Genomic DNA, 20,043 nt, shown 5'->3' on the forward strand with positions numbered 1-20,043 from the left:
ATGGGAGAGGAGCAGAGAGAGAGGGAGACACAGAATCCGAAGCAGTGTTCAGGCTCTGATCTGTCAGCACAGAGCCCAATGCAGGGCTCGAACCTACGAACCATGAGATCATGACCTGAGCTAAAGTTGAACACTTAACTAACTGAGCCACCCAGGGGCCCCTAGGAGGATTTTTTTTTTCTAAAATAGTTCTTTTATTCTCACATACCTTACAAACTAAAAAAAAATCTGATGCTAAATGATGACAACAATCATATATACAATGCTAAAAGAAGAACACAGTACAACTAGGTCCTGTTTCAACATACTCCTTAAACTGAACTAAAGGATTTAGCCACTAGTTTCTATTGTATTCTCTTGAGATTAGTACTTAGAATTTTTGTTGGGTTTAAATACAAAATGGCACATAAATAATTGTAAACATGCAAAAGCAGGTCTATACGTAACCTGGAAGGCAATAAACAAAAATAAAAATAGTTGGATTAATTTTCTACGATATTCAATAAAAATATTTTCAATAGATTTTTTGAGCACTTCCTGAAAGTTTGAGTGACCATTTAAATGACATTATTGACATTCCTCATCGGGACCTTGAAAGCTTTCCAATTACTGAAAAGTATGGTGATGGTTGCTTCTTCTCTCCCATTAGAAGAAACATAAGAAATAAGATATTTTGCTACTCTGGGCAAGCTACGTAAAATCCTGAATCTTTTCAAAATGTTTACCAGACTCAAGGTGAGTCCTGAGGTTTTGACTCCTAAAACACTGCTTGAAAACTTAGGAGGTATGGATCCTCCCTGGAAGTTATTCTGGGCACTGAGGACTTCCTGGCAAGAAAAGACAACAAAGATCTGTTTTGCATAAAGTCACTACTCAGGTTTAACTTAGTAGATGTGAAAAATTTTAAAACACAAAGCTTATATTTAGGAGATATATGTAAACTGAATCTAAGAAAGGCCCTAAAGAAGAGCCTCCAAATGATGAATAACAGCAAAAACAATCAAAGGAAGTGGGAAAAAAAGAAAAATTTGGCACTGATATATGGTTTTTGTGGATAGGAAATAATAGGACCAGGTTAGAACTATAGTGGATTTTTAGATCTTGAAAAGGAATTTACAGGTTTAATCCAAATCCTTCAATTTACAGATGAGGAAACTTAAGGCCCATTATTTTATTCATTCAACAAACATTTATTGTGTGCCTATATATACGCTCAATGCTGGAAATACAACAATGAACAAGATAAAATATGATTCAAAGAGGGAAGTGACTTGCCCAAAGTCACAAAATGCAAGTTAGCAGCTAAACAGTCTCTTTGCACTGAACCCAATATTGTCCAATAAAATACAATAATTTCTTCACCTGTAAGCACAATAAGCATTTGACGAAGGTTCCATGCAAAGATAAGATGTTCATATACAACTGATATAATAATATTCCATAATATAAGGGATGTATATATATTATATTCAGATGGTTTTAGAATCTATGTAAAATAACCACAAACTTTCTTAATTAAGATATGAAATCATTTCCTTGAAAGTTCTTTTTAATTTTTTGGTCATTAGATATTCTGTGTGCAAATTTTGACACCCCAAATTTTCAAATTTTTCAAGATGATTTCCAGTCATATAACTATGACTCTCACTATATCCTGTCTCCTTTAAATTGCAACTTTCATTCAACTAGCATTCTAATATTCAAGTTATTTTCAATAAATGACTCCATTTCCAAAGACCTACCTAGTTCTACCATTGCCCAGTTTCCCCCCTTAATCATTCATAGCTTAACCAGTTTGGTAACTTTAGCATATAATAATACAAACACTATATGAGTTAATAAACTGTCCTGTATCAAAGCTTATGTCTTTAAAAGAAAACCTATGAACCTCATTTCAAAATGAACAATTGTACCTACTACAAAAGGGTAAATACGAGTTTGGAATATTTTTTTGTCATTCTGGCAGACTTAATAACCTTAAGAAAGCAATAGGGGAGTTCTTTATCATAGAAGAGAATAGGAGACCTTTACTACAGTAATACTATAAATAGTCTGAGTTCCTTTTTAATTAAAAACAAAAGGTATGAAATTTTTATAACTTATTGACATAAAGTTTTTGAGATAATCCTGATTGGAAAGTAATATTTACATTCCAACAACTCTGAAAATCAATGATGAGAGAGATGAGAGGATTTAAAAGGTACCTGTGCTACACTACCAAAGTTACAACATGGAGCTCTAAGGTTGATTTTCCATCCTCAGTCTCCAGAAGGCTCTCCTACTGCTGCACTTCCTTCCCCTGGCTACGCATTCCCTGTTATTATTTGGGCTTCCTCTTTCCATAATAAGCTCTGTTGAGGACAGCCACTGACATTCTCCATCTGTGAATCCCTCCTTGAAGTACAGCACATAGCTGATACTCAATGAATCCCAATGATGGTAACAAAAACTTAAAAACTGGTAACATCTACTCTAATTCATACATCCATACTCTGAAACTAACTGTAATAACACAAATTAAGACATCAGAATTTGGTTCTACCTCAAACATCAGGAAATGTTAAATGCAGGGCAGGGCTAATAATTTTCAAGGTCTGGCCATTAAAAAACCCAATGGTTCATGCTGCTCTAAAAATAGCAACCACTTCTTTTTAGATAGGAAAGATCAATTTCAAGCTTCATATAATGAAAGGACAAAGCTGTCTGGAATAAAAGAAATATCAAGTAAAGAAGAAATGACAAGATAATTCTATCTCTGGATTAAGACATTTTAATATACATAATGTATAGAACTTCATATAATTTATTAATGTCATTTTCTATAGGACACTGTAATTAATTCAGTGACATCAATATTGACCTTATACAGACAAAAGATGAAAGCTGGGTTTTCTTGTGTACCAAGTACAAAACACGTGCTAAAGAATTACCACACACAACAGTTATAAGAGATCAACTTTAAGGATGACTCAAGTTTACAGTAGTTGCTTCACGGTTTTCCCTCAAGGCTTGGATGTCACCCAGTGTTGCCATGTCTGTGCAAATGCTATCTCTGGACTGTCCAACTACCTCCTTTTGCCAGCCCCACTTTTGCCTGTTTTACTGCTGCCGCTGCTCGACTTGCCAGATGATTTTGAAGAGAAGAGTCTTGTCATGAACTCAGAAACATCAGGCAATTCATGGTTGGAATTCAGCATATTCATTGACTGTTCCATCTCCTGCAAGAAGACAAAGTACAATAATACAAAAGGCACTGGGATCCTTCAAGTCATTTAACAACTAACATTTCCATCAAGGAAGAAGAGGAATAGAACAAGTAGAAGCTACTGGTTCTCAGCAATGTTATACCCAATAGGACTTCAGAAACCACGTTTCTTTCTTTTCTTCTTTCTTTTTTTCTTTTTCTTTCTTCCTTTTCTCTTTCTTTCTTTCATTCACCTAATTTATTGTCAAGTTAATTAACATACAGTGTACATAGGGTGCTCTTGGCTTTGGGAGTAGATTCCCATGATTCTTCGTTTACATACAACACCCAGTGCTCATCCCAACAAATGCCTTCCTCAATGCCCATCACTCATTTTCCCCACCTCCCCAAGCCCTGCCCGCCCCCGCTCCCCCCATCAACCCTCGGTTTGTTCTCTGTATTTAAGAGTCTCCTATGGTTGGCCACCCTCTCTGTTTGAAACTATTTTTCCCCTTTCCCTTCCCCCATGGTCTTCTGTTAAGTTTCTCAGGATCCACATATGAGTGAAAACATACATCTGTCTTTCTCTGACTGACTTATTTTATTTAGCATAATACCCTCTAGTTCAATCCACGTTGTTGCAAATGGCATGATTTCATTCTTTCTCATTGCTGAGTGGCATTCCATTGTGTATACAAATCACATCTTTTTGATTCATTCATTCACCAGTTGATGGACATTTGGGCTCTTTCGGTAATTTGGCTATTGTTGATAGCACTGCTATAAATATAAGCATTGGGGTACATGTGCCCCTATGAATCAGCACTCCTGTATCCTTTTAGAAACCATGTTTCATACCTCCTTTATACTACTAAGCATTGTGATCCTTTAATAAATGTCCAATAAATCTTGCCTAGGGTTTGATTTGGCTTATGTTTTCATAAACAGTACTTTCTATTATTATATGTGACCATATTCCTGTCATCTCATTTTATGCTTTTTTTTTAATTTTAGAAAGAGAGAGAGAGAGAGAGAGAGAGAGAGAGAGAGAGAGACCATGAAGTGGGGAGAGGGGCAAAGGAAGAGAGAATCCTAAGCAGGTCCCATAAGTACCATGCTCAGTGCTGAACCTGAAATGGGGCTCAATCACATGACCCTAGGATTACGACCTGAACCAAAATTGAGAGATGGACACTCAACCGAGCCACCCAGGTGCCCGTTATTTTATGTTTTCTGATTAAAATGCTTTCTGGGGCGCCTGGGTGGCTCAGTTGGTTAAGCAGCCGACTTTGGCTCAGGTCATGATTTCGCAGTCCATGAGTTCAAGCCCCATGTTGGGCTCTGTGCTGACAGCTCAGAGCCTGGACCCTGCTTTGGATTCTGTGTCTCCCTCTCTCTCTGCCCCTCCTCTGCTCACTCGCTCTCTTTCAAAAATAAACATTAAATAATAATAATAATAATAATAATAATAAATAAATAAAAATGCTTTCTTACTGTTTTAATGGGTGTTTTCTTTTCTTTTTAAATTTTTTTTTTTTACCTTTTGAGAGAGAGAGAGAGAGAGAGAGAGAGAGAGTGAGAGCACAACCAGGGGAGAGGCAAAGGGAGAGACTCTCAAGGGGGCTCGATCTCATGACCGTGAAATCATGACCTGAGCCGAAATCACGACCTGAGCCGAAATCAAGAGTTGGACGCTTAACCTACTGGGCCACCCAGGCGCCCCTAAATGAGTGTTTTCTTAAACTCATGCTTTCTTTAAATGCATATAAATAAGAATATCAGAGGTGCCTGGGTGGTTCGGTCAATTAAGTGATCAACTGTTGATTTTAGCTCAGATCATGATCTCATGGTTTGTGAGTTTGAGCCCTGTGTGGGGCTCTGTGCTAATAGCATGAAAGCCTGCTTGGGATTTTCTCTCTGTCCCTCCCCTGCTCGCACTCTCTCTCTCTCTCTCTGAAATAAATAAAAAATCATTTAAAAAAAGAATATCAATCTTTAATTATATATCAAGGCTATTAGAAAAGTTCGGAAAATAACTACAGTATTTCCAACACTTAATTCCTAAGGCCCTTAGTAGTAAATCTATGAATACTACTATGGACCTTAACAGCATCTAAAGCCAGCAATAAAAATGTTACAAACAAGTCACTGGCAGGACCTCATAAGTTTCTGGCACTTTTATTTTGAGGTTTTGTCCTCTCTCTATTTAGCCAACAATCAATAAAGTATTGTTCTACCTTCAACAATATTGATGTAATATATGCTACATATGAATTTTATGTAACATTCCAAAAATGAACTTAAAATAGTATTAGTTCACACATGGAAAAAATAGCAAATATTATATTATCTCTCATGTAAAGTTGAACACCACTAGGATATTAGCTTAGGCTTTCTCTCCAAACGTAGAATTTATACATGGGTTCTCAAGGAGAATGTGCTTTTACAGATATGGACAGGAAAAGAAACATTATAAGCATAAATCAAAAATGCTAACATGCTCCCCCCGAAAAAAAAGTTAACATGCCCTCATAATCAAATATATATCGTAACAAGTCTTGAGACCCTGCAAAAATATATCATCAAATCTATGTTTTAATCTGTTCAATTCTGAAGCTCTTGAATAAAGAACTTTTTATACTGCTTACTATGTGCAAAGCACTTTGCAAGGAATGAACTTTTAATCCAATGTGACCTCTAATGTTTCCTTCTATTGATGCCACAGTTACCTGGCTTAACAGATACCAGGATTACATAGGATGTATACTTTCTGACCAACACTGAAGCAAAGATGTCAAATTTGGCAATGAGACATCATGAAATATCTTAAAACTTTCTTTAATCATGAAGCTTTTTCTGCTGTTCCAGCTTGGAATAAAATGCCTCGCCTTCTACAGAACTTAATCACCTACTACCTCAGCAAGTATTTTTATTTTATGCATATCTTATTTTCCCATTTAAAACACAAATACACTCCCTCACCCATACACCCACAATCCTCTGACGGCAAGAGAAAGTATTTTATAAAGCCATGCTATTTCCTACTCTTGACTCTGAACTCATTGGCAACAGGGATGATATACAATTCATTTTTGTATCCCCAGTATCCATAACCTAAACACTGATTAATAAATGTTAATTCAGCAAAAATAAGGTGTCAACACATCAACATATTACATACAGTGGAAAAACTCAGAACTCAGGAGGTATTTGTTAATCATTTCCAGGTGGAAGAAAAACAATGGTTTAAAAAAAATTCTGAAGATTTTATGGAAGCCAATATTTCAGAGAGACAAAGTAGTGGCACTAAATTTGAAGCATCTTATTTGGCAATCCTCTGCCCATTGCCAAACCAGTATAATTTGGGGGTAAAGACTCTGGAAGTTGCTATTCTATTTTCTTCCCTTGGTTATCCAAATTTGTGTGCGTGTGTGTCTGAACACATAAACTAAACGTGTACTCTGAAGAGTTTTGTAAAGTAAAGGTAAATTGTAAGAAGCTATCATTTTGCAAACTATTTGGATTGGACTACCAGGATTATTATGCATTTCAACTATTTAACAAGTGAGGCACAAAGACAGCAGTACTAAGCAGTGTTTTAGCTGTACGAAGAGACCCAGGCTTTTATCAGGCAGAACCAACTGAATTTATCTCGTCCAATGGAAACAACTAACTAATACCAGGAACATAATATTGTATTAATACAACCTCTGATTGAATTTGGCTTGGGAATTAGGATAAAGCTAAAAAACCCAAGCCATTCAGCCACAATGAATGATTCAGGCATTGGAATATGGTTCAAAAATTCACAGTGGGGGCAATCACCTTACCCGTCTCATGTCAGGATCACTTGTGTTGACCACTTTGGGCAGAAGCACAAATATCAATAATGGAAGAACCATCATCATAACCTATGGAAGAAAAAAAGAAATCCAGAAAATGTTTTTCCCCTTTAACGGCAGAATAAAATCTGCATTTCACAACCCATGATGAAATTAAAGATTCATATGTTATATACAGAATAAACCCAGCAGCACCACCTCAAATCTACTCACTCAGCCTGTGTGATACAGGCGCTAATCAGTGTCTGACTACTGTAGAGAAGAGCCTTATCTATGTGGATTTGGAATTTATAGACACCTCGCTTTATATTTGTGCTTACAGTTTTAACACAAACCGTTTGCAAACGTAACTATCTATTCACTTTCTTCAATCTGCAGTCTGGCATTGGGAATAGCGACCCTGATGGCCAGCTGGTGTCTTTCCAGATGACTTTATGGTTCTTGAAGAAAATATTATATTGCCCCTTTAATGTACATTCTCTCGAGACTGCAATATAGTACTAGGTGACTAGTTTTGAAAAATGACCTAGAAGCTTTAGCACTGTATATGTTTCCATGAATTTCAGAAATGAGAACATGGAATCTATTTCTCAATAAACTTTGGAATCTCATTGCTGGTTTCTCCTATCCACTCTACCTTCCTGCTTCTTTACTCCTGATAGCAGATTCTAGGTACTATTTATTCCTCTCAAAAAATGTACAGTCCCCAAATATTCCTGTTTGTGATCTAAATAGCCATCAGCAAGGACTATGATCACCACTTAGACAATTACAAGATAATAATTCAACTTCCAGAAGCAGGAAAAAAAAGTCAATTTGTTTCTAAAGAATGTATTCTATTAGTGATTTATTATTAATGGATACCATAACATCATTTTTATACCAGGGATTTAAATTACCACAGAAAAAATTCTCTGTTTACCACACATGTGAAAAAAGGAGAAAGACCCTTACTCAAGCCATCAATAGTAGCTGATTAATAAATGATGGCACATTCATCAGTGGACTTATATGCAGGTAGTATGAAGGATGAGACTGCTAACTCCATAGGACTTACCACATACTCTTATTCCATTTAAATTTTAAAACCTTTCATCATAAATAAGTATTTATCCCATTTCTGTTGCACATTTCAATATCAAATCTACTGTGCAATTCTCACCATATTCTTTTCATTAGTATTCCTAAAGCTACTATTTTTATGAAATCAATAAACTTCACAATTATCCTTTCATCTAACAATCTGACCTCAGCTTTCTTTCTCAGAGGGGCTAGAAATTTTCAAATTCCTAGATTCAAATTAGAGATTTGTAAAGATGTTAAACTGTAGCCTGATACATACCATTGGGTTCATTAGAAAGTCTGTCCAGCCCCATGATTCCCTCTTAATAAAGTAAGAAGGTGGGCCTGAAGATTTCATTTGGAGAGGATAGGGAAGTCTGACCACTTCTGATGTTTTGATGTAATTCACATATCTTGCTCTGATGAAGCAACATGAAAAAAGCATCAGTAATTTTATCAAAAACATTACTAGTTAAAAGAACTGCTTATATTAACAATGCCTTATAATTACCTTTAAAATTACCATTTTTCTAAAATGCTTTGGCATCTGAACTTTTGATCTTAAAAATTGGATTAAAGTAGCTTTATCTGTATTTCTAAAATATTTAGCAAAATGTAGAGAGAGAGACTTAGTTTCTAGCTGTAACTCTTGTTATTACCTAGTCCTGTGGGGCTAGACAAGTTCTTCTCTGGATATATCAAAAGCTCTTTTAGAATTCTTCTAACTCTAAGGCTCTTTGATTATATTTAATAATAAACTAATTTTGTTATAAATATACAAAAATGTTGTATTTTATTTCTTTGGCTGTCTGAGATAGGCATTAATGAGCACACCCAATTTTTAAGTCTAAAATTTTGCAGAAAAAAATTATGATTTAAGAAAGTCCTGCAACAGTACCACAGGTAACACTACATTTTCACCAGAGGTGTCACTAATTTTAATCAAAACTCTCAACATGTTCATACATGTTCCAGGCTACTTTTTGAAAACTGCCTCCTCTTTTCTCTCTCATTTCCTCCCAGAACTTCTATTTGACACCAGTTAGAACTTTTTCTTTCTTTCTTTTATTAAATTTTTGGCAGAGCAAGCAGGGGAGGGGAGGGGGGAGACCAGATCCAAAGCCAGCTCTGAGCTGACAGGCTGACAGCAGCAAGCCCGATGTGGAGCTCAAACTCACGAACCGCGAGTTCATGACCTGAGCCAAATTCGGACACTCAACTGAGCCACCTAGGTGCCTCTAGACCTTTTCATTTTTTACTCTGCATCTTGTTAAATTCTTTCACAGTGCCCATTCCTTTATGTGTACTGTATTCTGGGTAAGTTTTTTCCTATCTGTCTTCCAGTTCACCAAACCTCTGTTCAGTTGTTTAACATATGCATTGAATTTTGTATTCCAAAGCCTGTATTTATTGTAGAAGTTCTATTTTATTCTTTTTCAAATATCAATGGTCTGTTTTTGTAGTATCTTACTCTTACAACAATAGATCTTTTATTTGTTTAGGCATTTTAAATATACTTTAAACTATTTCATAGTCCATATCCAATAATCCTATTATATAAGGTTCTTATATATCTAATTCATCTGCTGACTCATGTACATTGTTTTCTTGGGTATTTGATAACTTTATTTATGTGTGGGACTGAATAGAGAATATCTCCCTGCAGAGAGTTTATGCATTTGTCTTCACCAGGAGTTCAGGATTATGACCAGGGATGATCTTGTTAATTGCACAGCTTGAAAGTTTCTGGATCATGCAGGAAGTAATAAGTTCACACCCCAAATTTCAGTGAGGGAGGACTGTGACTATCAAATTTCAGGAGAGATTTTCCCCTTCAAAAGGCCAGGGCTAGATTGGGAGACTAGTGGATTTTAATGCCAAGAGTCAAAGGGGGAATCGAGTCTTAGATCTAATTCTCGCCCAAAGCAAGCCTAAGGCTTACCTCTTACCTACATACTGCTAATAAAGTCTAAGCATTTTGGTTAGAATATCAAAACCCCCTGGTAGGAAAGTGGTTTATGGTTTGTCCCCCAGGGATTTCCCTTGCTCTTCTGGGAGCTATATATTTAAAAGGAAATGTCTGTCATGTTACCATGCATGCTTACAAAATATTGGTCAAGAATATGAGGATTTTATATGAATCCCATCTGCTCTCTATTTTGTTCCACCCCCAATTATTAAAATGATGAGAGCCTCATTTTTTTACCTATGCTTCAGGCATCCAATCATCAGGAATGGAACTGAGAATATGAATCCCACTGCTGCAACCAGTCCTTAAATGCTAAAGCAGGAAGTACTCTTTACCCAAAGCAAAAAGCAAAAAACTTTATATACAGAAAAATATTTCTATTTGCTTAAACTACTTAATGCAAAATTCAGAGCAAAAGTAAATAAAAATTATAGGTGTTAACAGACAAATACCCCCTTTTAACAACCCTCATTTCCTCCAGTACTGTTTTCAATATTAAAAAAAAACACTTAAATATGTACATAAGTATAGTGCAATCAACACACCCACCCATCTCCAAGCTTCCAATTCTAAAATATATAAAAAGTCATAAGTCCTTTAAAGTTTAAATTTAACATTAGAATTTTACCTATATATTTCCTTAAAAATCTTTATGCCTTTAAGACATGAGAAATTTGATACCTAATAAGGTTCATCTACTCTGAAACAATTCATTTCTTCTATCAAAAAATATTTATAAACATATTTACAAGACATTACCTTCAATTCAAGCTTCACCCTTGCCCTAAATAGCCAAGAGCAAGAAATACAATTAGAATTTGGACAAACTAGACTATTCTAAGACAACAATTTAACTTCAATAGGGGGGAAAGTAATTTGTTTTTAAAGAATGTATTCTTAGTGGCATCATAATATTAGTTTCATGATAATGTCAAGAATTTAAATTACTACCAAATAATCATCTCTGTTCACCACACATGTTACAAGAGGAGAAAGAAAACCCTACCTGTCCATTAATGGGCATCAGCATCAATGGACTAATATTCAGCTGATATAAAGGATGAGACAGTTCTATGTGTGGCTCACTCTATGTGAACTATACCATATTTACATATACTTTTCAAACTTTCAATGTCCAAAAAAAACCAAAAAAGGCAAAGAAAGAAGAAAACATTTTAGGCATAAACATTAATGCCAATGTAAATATTATGGTACTAACTGAACATATCTCTATTAGATCAGCTCAAATTGGAGTCTCTACAAATCAACCTAAATATTTTTGGAACATATACCAAAAAGGTCAGTCATAAAACAGAGTTCCTCGAACCCCAAAATTATTTTTGCCTTCGTGAGACCTGTGCTTTATTACTGCAACAAAGAGTTATTTTGTGATAATTCAGAGAAGAGACATAACCACTCAAAATTCTTTCATATTTGCCATCATACCTCAATAAAGCTAGAAAAAAAAAGCAAATAAATAAAATTGTTTCATATATTTCCTGGTCATTAGGCCAAAGAGACAACTACTGGCATGGGACAATAAAAAAAAAATAAACCAATAAACTGGAGTTACAACAGAAGGAATCTGAACACTGTGGACATCTATACAACGGATTCCAACTGCAAATGGATTTGTGGTATTCCACACACAGCCTGAATTTGTCCAGGATTCTTTTCTCCTCAACTTCAAAGCATGTGTTCATCTACTTAGAAATTCTGAAATTTTTTCCTAGTCTGCCAGCCTCTGATACTGCCCTTTCTTCTCTTCTTATCATGATCCTCACGTAGATATAAACTTACAATATAATCAGTTTTCTCAAACAAAACCAAATTTCCACTGCACACTAAATATTTCAGAAAGAACTGTAGAAAATTCTAGATCAATACAACTATTACATAGGTATTAAGGGTATTATGAAAATAACCCAATGAGAAACAGGGGACGATTAATATTTCTAATTTAGAAAAGTTAAATTATTTCCCACTTTAGGAAACCCATTTCAATTACAACTTCTATAGGGCTTTTGCTCTCATAGTAGGTAATCTTGCCTCTTCTCTATATACTCATATAAAGGAGCTTTAAAATAAATTTTAAAGCAGAGAAGGAGGAAGTTCAACTTTATAATATTATCAATGCACAGATTAAAACAATATAAGGAGGGCACCTGGGTGGCTCAGTCGTTAAGTATCTGACTTCATTCAGCTCAGGTCACAATCTCATAGTTCGTGAGTTTGAGTCCCAATCAGGTGAGCCTGCTTCAGGTGAACACCAGCCCCGCTTTGGGTAAAAGCCGCTTTTCTCTCTCTCTCTCTCCCCCACCCCTCTCTCTGCCCCTCATGGGATTCTCTCTCTCTCCCTCTCTCTCTCTCTCTCTCTCTCTCTCTCTCTCTGCCTCTTGCTCACTTGCATCCTCTCTCTCAAAACACACACACACACACACACACACACACACACACACACACATACATCAATATAAGGATATTTTAGGGGGAACAGAGTGAGAAAAATTTTTAAATTAAAAACAATATAAGGATATTTTAATTGTTTTAAGGAATACCTGTAGTTTAAATGAGAAAACTTTTCAATCCTAACTATAAAATCCAAAAGGAATATAGGAGGTATTCAGTAGTCTATCCTTTAGTAAAAACTACATCAGGTACCCTTACCTCATTTTTCCTTTTGAAGTGATATCCACTCGGACAGGATCAAACCTGTAAGCTGGAGATATAACTTCTACTACATAAGATCCAGAAGGTATATCATGAACCACAAAACTCCCATCTGTCCTAGAAAAATGAAAATCGTATTTAGACACTTTGGATCAATAGCTTGTATTCTTCTTTTAAATCATGTTAACTCCTAAATCAACTCCCCCCAAAATGACGTTCAGAGCAATTAGCAAAAGAAAAAACAAACAAACAAAACCCCACAAAAAACTGGCAAGAATTGTCCCTACACTTCAGCTTCCATAATCACACTGCCAGGCTTCTGAAAATAGCCCAGAGCACTCCACAGGAGCAGAGAATCCTGACATAGAAAATACTTCTAATTCCTTCTATGAGACAGTGATATTACAGGAACACAGTTCCAATTCTGAAGCCATATCTTCATTCAAGGGAAATTACCACTTTACATTATTACTACAGTATTAGGGTTCCCATTTTGCAATACCCTGCAACAACTTCTTAATTAAAAAAAAAAAAAATGGCTGGCACAAAAACAGATACTCAGATCAAAGGAACAGAATAGAAAACCCAGAAATGGACCCACAAACTAATCTTTGACAAACCAGGAAACAATAACCAATGGAATAAAGACAGTCTCTTCCAGCAACTGGTGTTGGGAAAACTGGACACAGACATGCAGAAAAATGAACGTGGACCACTTTCTTACAGCACACACAAAAATAAATTCAAAATGGATGAAAGACCTAAATGTAACACAGGAAGCCATCAAAATCCTCGAGGAGAAAGCAGGCAAAAATCTCTTTGACCTCAGCCGCAGCAACTTTACTCAACACGTCTCCAGAGGCAAGGGAAACAAAAGCAAAAATGAACTACTGGGACCTCATCAAAATAAAAAAGCTTCTGCACAACGAAGGAAACTATCTGCAAAACTAAAAGGCAACTGACGGAATAGGAGAAGATATTTTCAAATGACACATCAGATGAAGGGTTAGTATCCAAAATCTATAAAGAACTTATCAAACTCAACACCCAAAACCCAAATAATCCAGTGAAGAAATGGGCAAAAGACATGTATAGACACTTCTCCAAAGAAGACATCCAGATGGCCAACCGACACACGAAAAAATGTTCAACATCACTCATCATCAGGGAAATAGAAATCAAAACCACAATGAGATACCACCTCACACCTGTCAGAATGGCTAACATTAACAACTCAGGCAACAACAGATGTTGGTGAGGATGCAGAGAAAGAGGATCTCTTTTGCATTGCTGGTGGGAATGCAAGCTGGTGCAGCCACTCTGGAAAACAGTATGGAGGTTCCTCAAAAAATTAAAATAGAACTACCCTACGACCCAGCAATTGCACTACTAGGTATTTACCCAAGGGATACATGTGTGCTGTTTTGAAGGGGCATATGCACCCCAATGTTTACAACAGCACTATCAACAATAGTCAAAGTATGGAAAGAGCCCAAATGTCCATTGATAGATGAATGGACAAAGAAGATGTGGGGTATATATATATATATATATATATATATATATATACACATACAATGGAGTATTATTCAACAATCAAAAAGAATGAAATCTTGCTATCTGCAACTACGTGGATGGAACTAGAGGGTATTATGCTAAGCGAAATTAGCCAGTCAGAGAAAGATAAATATCATAGGACTTCATTCATATGAGAAATTTAAGAGATAAAACAGATGAACATAAGGGAAAGAAGCAAAAACAATACGAAAACAGGGAGGGGGACAAAACATAAAAGACTCTTAAATATGGAGAACAGAGAGTTACTGGAGGGGTTGTGGGAGGCGGGGTGGGCTAAATGGGTAAGAGGCATTAAGGAATCTACTCCTGAAATCACTGTTGCACTATATGCTAACTTGGACGTATATTAAACAATAAATTAATTGATTTTTAAAAATAAATGGCTTTTTTTCTAGTTTTTGTTTGCATTTTGTTGTCTTTCTTTCTAAAAAATGGGGTATTAAGTACCACTTGTTCCACTTGTTACAAATAGCTCCCATCTACTTTGGTTACTTTAGTTTGGATATATAAAAGTCTAACGTGTTTATGTAGTTAAAATCACCTGCCTTTTCCTTAATGATTTCTTCTAAGTCTTCTAGACTTAGAAAACCATCCCATCAAGAGCTGATAATTTCAGGTTCATAGATCAAAATTAATTTGTTTTGATAATGAAAACTGACATTCTGAGGAAAAAGAAGTTTCTGTTTTAGGAAACAAATGATCCTAAAAGGATTGGCTTTATCAGATAATTCTCAGCATAATATATTAAATAATCCTTCTTAAATCATTAGACTCAAAGCTAAAGCAGTAATTGATTCTGCAACATGCACAACATTTACTAAAATGTAAGAGGAAAACATATTCCTTGCTACTTCAAAATACAAACTAAACTAAAACAGAATCGAAATAAAGACACCAGCATGCCTGGGTATCTCAGTCGGTTAAGCGTCCAACTCTTGATTTCAGTTCATGTCATGATCTCACAGTTTGTGGGATCAAGCCCCTCGTCGGGCTCTGTGCTGACATTGTGGAGCCTGCTTGGGATTCTCTCTCTTTCTCTCTGCCTCTCCCCCACTCTCTCTCAAGTAAATAAACATTAAAAGAAAAAACGTAAAACATCAAGTTCACTTATTACTAGGCTGGATGTCTTTCATTTGCCCTTCGGACCCACTCTCCACCCTTCTCTTTGCAGACTGGAGGAAGGAAAGAAAGAACATGAGCTTAGCGTATTTTTCCCCAGCTTTCTCCCTGAGAAGCCACCTGTGACTTGTTTTGTCAAGTGACACTGCTCCTCTCAAGGCAGTCCTTTCTTCTACGTCCCAGTAAACTTTACTTCCCCTACATCCTTCAAGCTCAGAGGTGATAATAGCCTTGAGGCTGTAAACTCTAGAGTACTGTACAATCTGGTTTCCCTACACCACGACTATACTGTTTAATCCTTTCATTCGACTTTCCTGGAATTATTCTAATTTGAGTGTATCTTCTGCTTCTTCACAGGACCCTCAGTGAACAAAATTTCAAAGCATTTTTCTAGGTCCAGAAAAAATTAATTAAAGCAATGACTGTGCAATGCAAATAACAGAACTGCCCAAAGGAAAAAGCAAATCTATTTTTCAACCTACAGTAAATATTTTACTTTAGAAAGATAATATACAAATTTTATAATGAATTAAAACTTGGTTTTACACATGGACTCTGCAATATGTAAGCCTTGTTGGATCCTGATTTAAAGAATACATAAAAGCATTTTTCAGATAAATGAACGAGGTATTAGATGAAGTTATAGCATTATTATTTACTTTATTAAATCAATAATAGTATTGTGGGGGTTTTTTCAAGCCCTTATCTTTTAGAGACACATAATTATGTTTTTTCACGTGAAATTATATGATGTTTAGGATCATATTTAAATATTCCAGGGAAAAAAATTAAGTACAGAGGAGACACTAAAAAAAAAAAATGGTAGACTGGGATGGGTACCTAAGTATTCACTAAACTACTGTTTATTTTAGCGTATGTCTGCAATTTTCCATAATAAAAAGTTCCAAAAAAGTATCGTGCAGAATTTTACTATGTCAAAAAACTGAAAACTACCTAAATGACCCCAAAAAGAAGATGTCTAAATAGATTATGATTTATGTACACAGTGATGAGAGCAAGAAGTGGCACGAAGCACCCTCAGTCAAAACTCCCCTCATCTCCATTAGCCAAGACCAATGCCACCTCCAACAAACATAAAACTGCATGCTAGTTATGCATAACATGTACAAGAAAAATTACCTATCCCTCTTTGGACAAGTTCCCACCATAAGCTCTTCACATTAATTTTAAGCTTTCTACATACAAATGGAAGAACATGAAATGGTATCAGAAGCTGCTCACAAAATATAAACTGAAAAAAAAAAAAACCAGGTTACAAAGTACTATATATTTTACTATTAAAAACAGGTCATATGATTACAAAAAGACTGCAAAATATACAACAAAATGTTAAGGCTTGCTCCCTAACTTGTTATGTTTTCTTCAATAAACAGAATATTTATACATATTTTAATTTTTTTTAAACAGGTTTCAAGCCCAGTGTGAAGCCCAATGCCAGGCTTGAACTAAGAAACATGAGATCAAGACCTGAGCTGAGATCAAGAGTCCAAGGCTTAACCAACTGAGCCACCCAGGTGCCACAGCATACACATTATTTTAAAATTTAAAAAAAAATTTATGGTTTTTAAAGTAATTATATACTGCAGAAAAGAGAAGCCAAATGGTCAATTTAGGCTAGTTTTCCAAGGCTTAAGAGAGTTTTTTCATTAAAACATCATTACTTAGGGCAAACTCCAAAGAATACCAGATTCGCAAAGACAAATAGCATCAAAATACTGATTGTAACCTTGTTGTCATTATCTATTAATCTGGGATTCAAATTCTCATTCAACAGCACCTGGATAACCTGAATATCTGCAAATCAGATTTAGAAGTGTCCACATTTAAGTTGTCTGGGTTTCAAATATCATTTGCTGGTGGACAAACGAAACATTTCCTTTCCTAAATATTTTCTTTCAGTTTGTAGTTTCACCTCCCAAGAAGCGAATGAAAGATACAAAACATCACATTTGTACCTAAACATCTGAAAAGCAGGCTGCTGCAAAACTGGAGTGCTAATAAATTCACCAGGTCCTTTAATATAGGCTGAAATCCTATTCTGCTAATAGCTAGAAAAGACAGAAGCATATAAGCAAATGTAGAGAAACCCCAGTCTCACATAAATACCAGCAAGCGTAAAATTGCAATCCCTCGATGAATTCAACTGTAAAAAAAAGAACAACAATCCCACCTCCAGGCAAAAAAAACGGTGCTTTGATTAGGGACTTCAGGGCCCATTAATTTGAGAAGCGACAACGTTAGCCTCCCAGTCTATGCCATCATAGAAGTCCCTTTGGGCTTTGAGAATTCCCATTTGTTTTTAGCATCTTTCTACACAAATCAAGCTGCCAAAAGACTGAAACGAATGCAAAAAAAAAAAAAAAAAAAGGCCAGATTCCATGGAAGCTAGATGAGATGCAAAGAATTCAGCATGAGACAAATAAGGGGCCCACCTGTCCCCAGTGCCCAAGAGTGGTCGACCCCGTATGTGGCAAAAATGGAATTGAAGAAAACTGACCCCACTGCGCTGGCCCGGGGGCAAGCACCTGCCATCCTCATTTCCGAGGTCCAGGGAGTGGAGTGAGGGGGAAACGGGGGGGGGGGGGGAGCGTCTGGCTGCCCCCCCCCCAAGGTCTCCCGGCACACACCGCTAAAGGCGCCCGCCCCTTCACCCTCCGACAGCGACGTCGTCAGCTCCTGACACCTGGCTCTCCTAGAGGGAATTCCCTTCCGGCTTCCACGCCAACCTCTTTCCCGCTGCCCACAGGATGCTCACTTAAGGAACCCGACGTGCTCTTCTCCGTCTACCAGCACTCGGGCTGCCGAGATCCAATCCTGGGGCTTCACCCCTGGAACAACCGCACGTCCCTCAATCTTGAAGCGATCTCCTATGCCGACCCCAATCCCTCCTGACCCATCGGCCGTAGCCCCAGGCAGCTCCGAGCTCTGGGCATCCCCTGATAGCAACAGCAGAAGGACGAAAAAGAAGCCCCACAGAATGGCCGCCATGACAGCGGCTCTCAGCGGCCAGACCGGCCCCGGAAGCCTTCCCAGTCTCCCAGTCGTCGCCGCCGCGGCCCGATGTCGTCATCACTGCGCGCCGGGTCTTGGCGCGAGCTGTAGGCTCAAACCCAAGGGAAGGACTCTTGGGCCAATCGCTTTGCGAGGCGGAAATGAGGCAAGGTACTACCGCGAACTCCCCGCGCTCGAGTTTGGAATGCGGTCTGAAGAAAGTATCAAGTGCCTCGGAAAGGGCCCCCCCCCCCGCAAAGTGAAAGTGGTGAAGTGTGTTGCTGTGGCAGCCGGCGTCGCGCTGGAGTAAAAGACGTTAAGACTGAAAGCGACGACGATCTGAAGTAGTGTCTGCAAATGAGGCCCTGGCTCTGGAGAAACAGGCCCAGAAGAGAGCGTTTAAAAAAATTATAAAAAGGGGCGCCTGGGTGGCTCAGTCAGTTAAGCATCCAACTTCGGCTCAGGTCTTGATCTCGCAGTTCCTGAGTTTGAGCCCTGCCTCCGACTCTATGTTGTCAGCTCAGAGGCTGAACATGATGGGACTTCTGTGTCTTCCTCTCTCTCTGCCCCTCCCCTGCTCGCGCTCTCTCTCCCTCAAAACTCAATAAACATTTAAAATATATACATATTTAAAAATATTTTTTAAAAAGTTCTAAAAAAAAAAAGAAGAAATTCTAGAGATTCCCTAAGACGTGTGAGATGAAGTCTCCCTTTGTATGTTTAAAGGAGATAATGTTTCGGCATAGAAAATAGCTAGAAAAAGACGTGAACTATTTGCTAAGGGTTGCCTCTGGTGAAAAGGCAAGAGTTGAGGGACCTTTATCAGGTACTACACCCTTCGTTCTGATTTGAATGCTTTACCGTAAACATAACAGCGTTGGGGGTGAGGGACTGCCAATGTTGATCATGGGGGCTAAGCCGAGATTTCAGAGATCATCCGCTCCAATCTTTTCCATTTTCTTGATGGTACAAAGGGAAGGAACTTGCCCATGGTTTCTGTTGGCCATAAACGTTGCCTTCTCTTACAAATCTGTTGAAGATTATCGAAGGGAGTGCATGTTTTTGCCCTGTGAACTCTTTAGACTTAGCCTCCCAAAGAAAAATAACAAAAATTGGGGAAAGGGATACAAGAGATGAGTACTCTGAGCCCCTGGCAAGGGGTAGAGACGCAGCAGCTGGGGCCAACCCTACTCTGTAGTGTCCTGAGCATCAACAACCGCCAGTTGGAGGTACTTTCCTTCTGAATGTGGCCATTTCTTCACGTTTGACCGTTGGAAGAAGCAGGGCTACTGTAAAAAGGTTATCCTGTGCTACAACTCTATCCACTACCACGACGCCTCAAAAATACACTAAACTATGAAATAAAATTTCACTTTTCTAAAATGACACAAAAATTACAAATATGCTGAAATAAAAATAGCTTCGTCCCCAAATTTTCTGATAATTCGCGTATTTTTGGTGACCCTGCTTTGTTGGTGTCTTAGACACATGTACAATTTGATTGATAAGTAATCCGTGTTGGTCTTCATACCTCAAGTAGGAACCGGGGAGTTTCCTTTTTACAGGGAGCAAAGAGTGGAAGAGGACCAGCCGCAAACAGCAACTAA

General features: G+C 37.4%; 1 protein-coding gene across 1 annotated transcript; it reads right to left on the reverse strand.

Annotated features, from left to right (window-relative positions):
- Nucleotides 1-2,754: 2,754 nt before the first annotated feature.
- On the reverse strand, nucleotides 2,755-18,492 carry EMC7 (ER membrane protein complex subunit 7). The gene is made up of 5 exons (XM_003987305.6): nucleotides 18,201-18,492; nucleotides 12,725-12,844; nucleotides 8,369-8,507; nucleotides 7,015-7,095; nucleotides 2,755-3,218 (listed from the first exon to the last, which is right to left on the reverse strand). The coding sequence occupies exons 1-5, from the start codon at nucleotides 18,431-18,433 to the stop codon at nucleotides 3,066-3,068; spliced, it is 726 nt and encodes a 241-aa protein (XP_003987354.1). The 5' UTR covers nucleotides 18,434-18,492; the 3' UTR covers nucleotides 2,755-3,065.
- Between the last annotated feature and the right edge of the window lie 1,551 nt (nucleotides 18,493-20,043).

Source organism: Felis catus, chromosome B3 (assembly GCF_018350175.1).
Source record: "Felis catus isolate Fca126 chromosome B3, F.catus_Fca126_mat1.0, whole genome shotgun sequence".
In the NCBI taxonomy this organism is placed as follows: domain Eukaryota; kingdom Metazoa; phylum Chordata; class Mammalia; order Carnivora; family Felidae; genus Felis; species Felis catus.

Coding starts and splice junctions, on each gene's coding strand:
- EMC7 (XM_003987305.6), bottom strand. CDS start 18,433: ATGGCGGCCATTCTGTGGGGCTTCTTTTTCGTCCTTCTGCTGTTGCTA. Junction 12,845..18,200: donor GAGCACGTCGGGTTCCTTAA/GTGAGCATCCTG, acceptor TCATTTTTCTAG/GACAGATGGGAGTTTTGTGG. Junction 7,096..8,368: donor ACTTTCTAATGAACCCAATG/GTATGTATCAGG, acceptor TTTCTTCCATAG/GTTATGATGATGGTTCTTCC.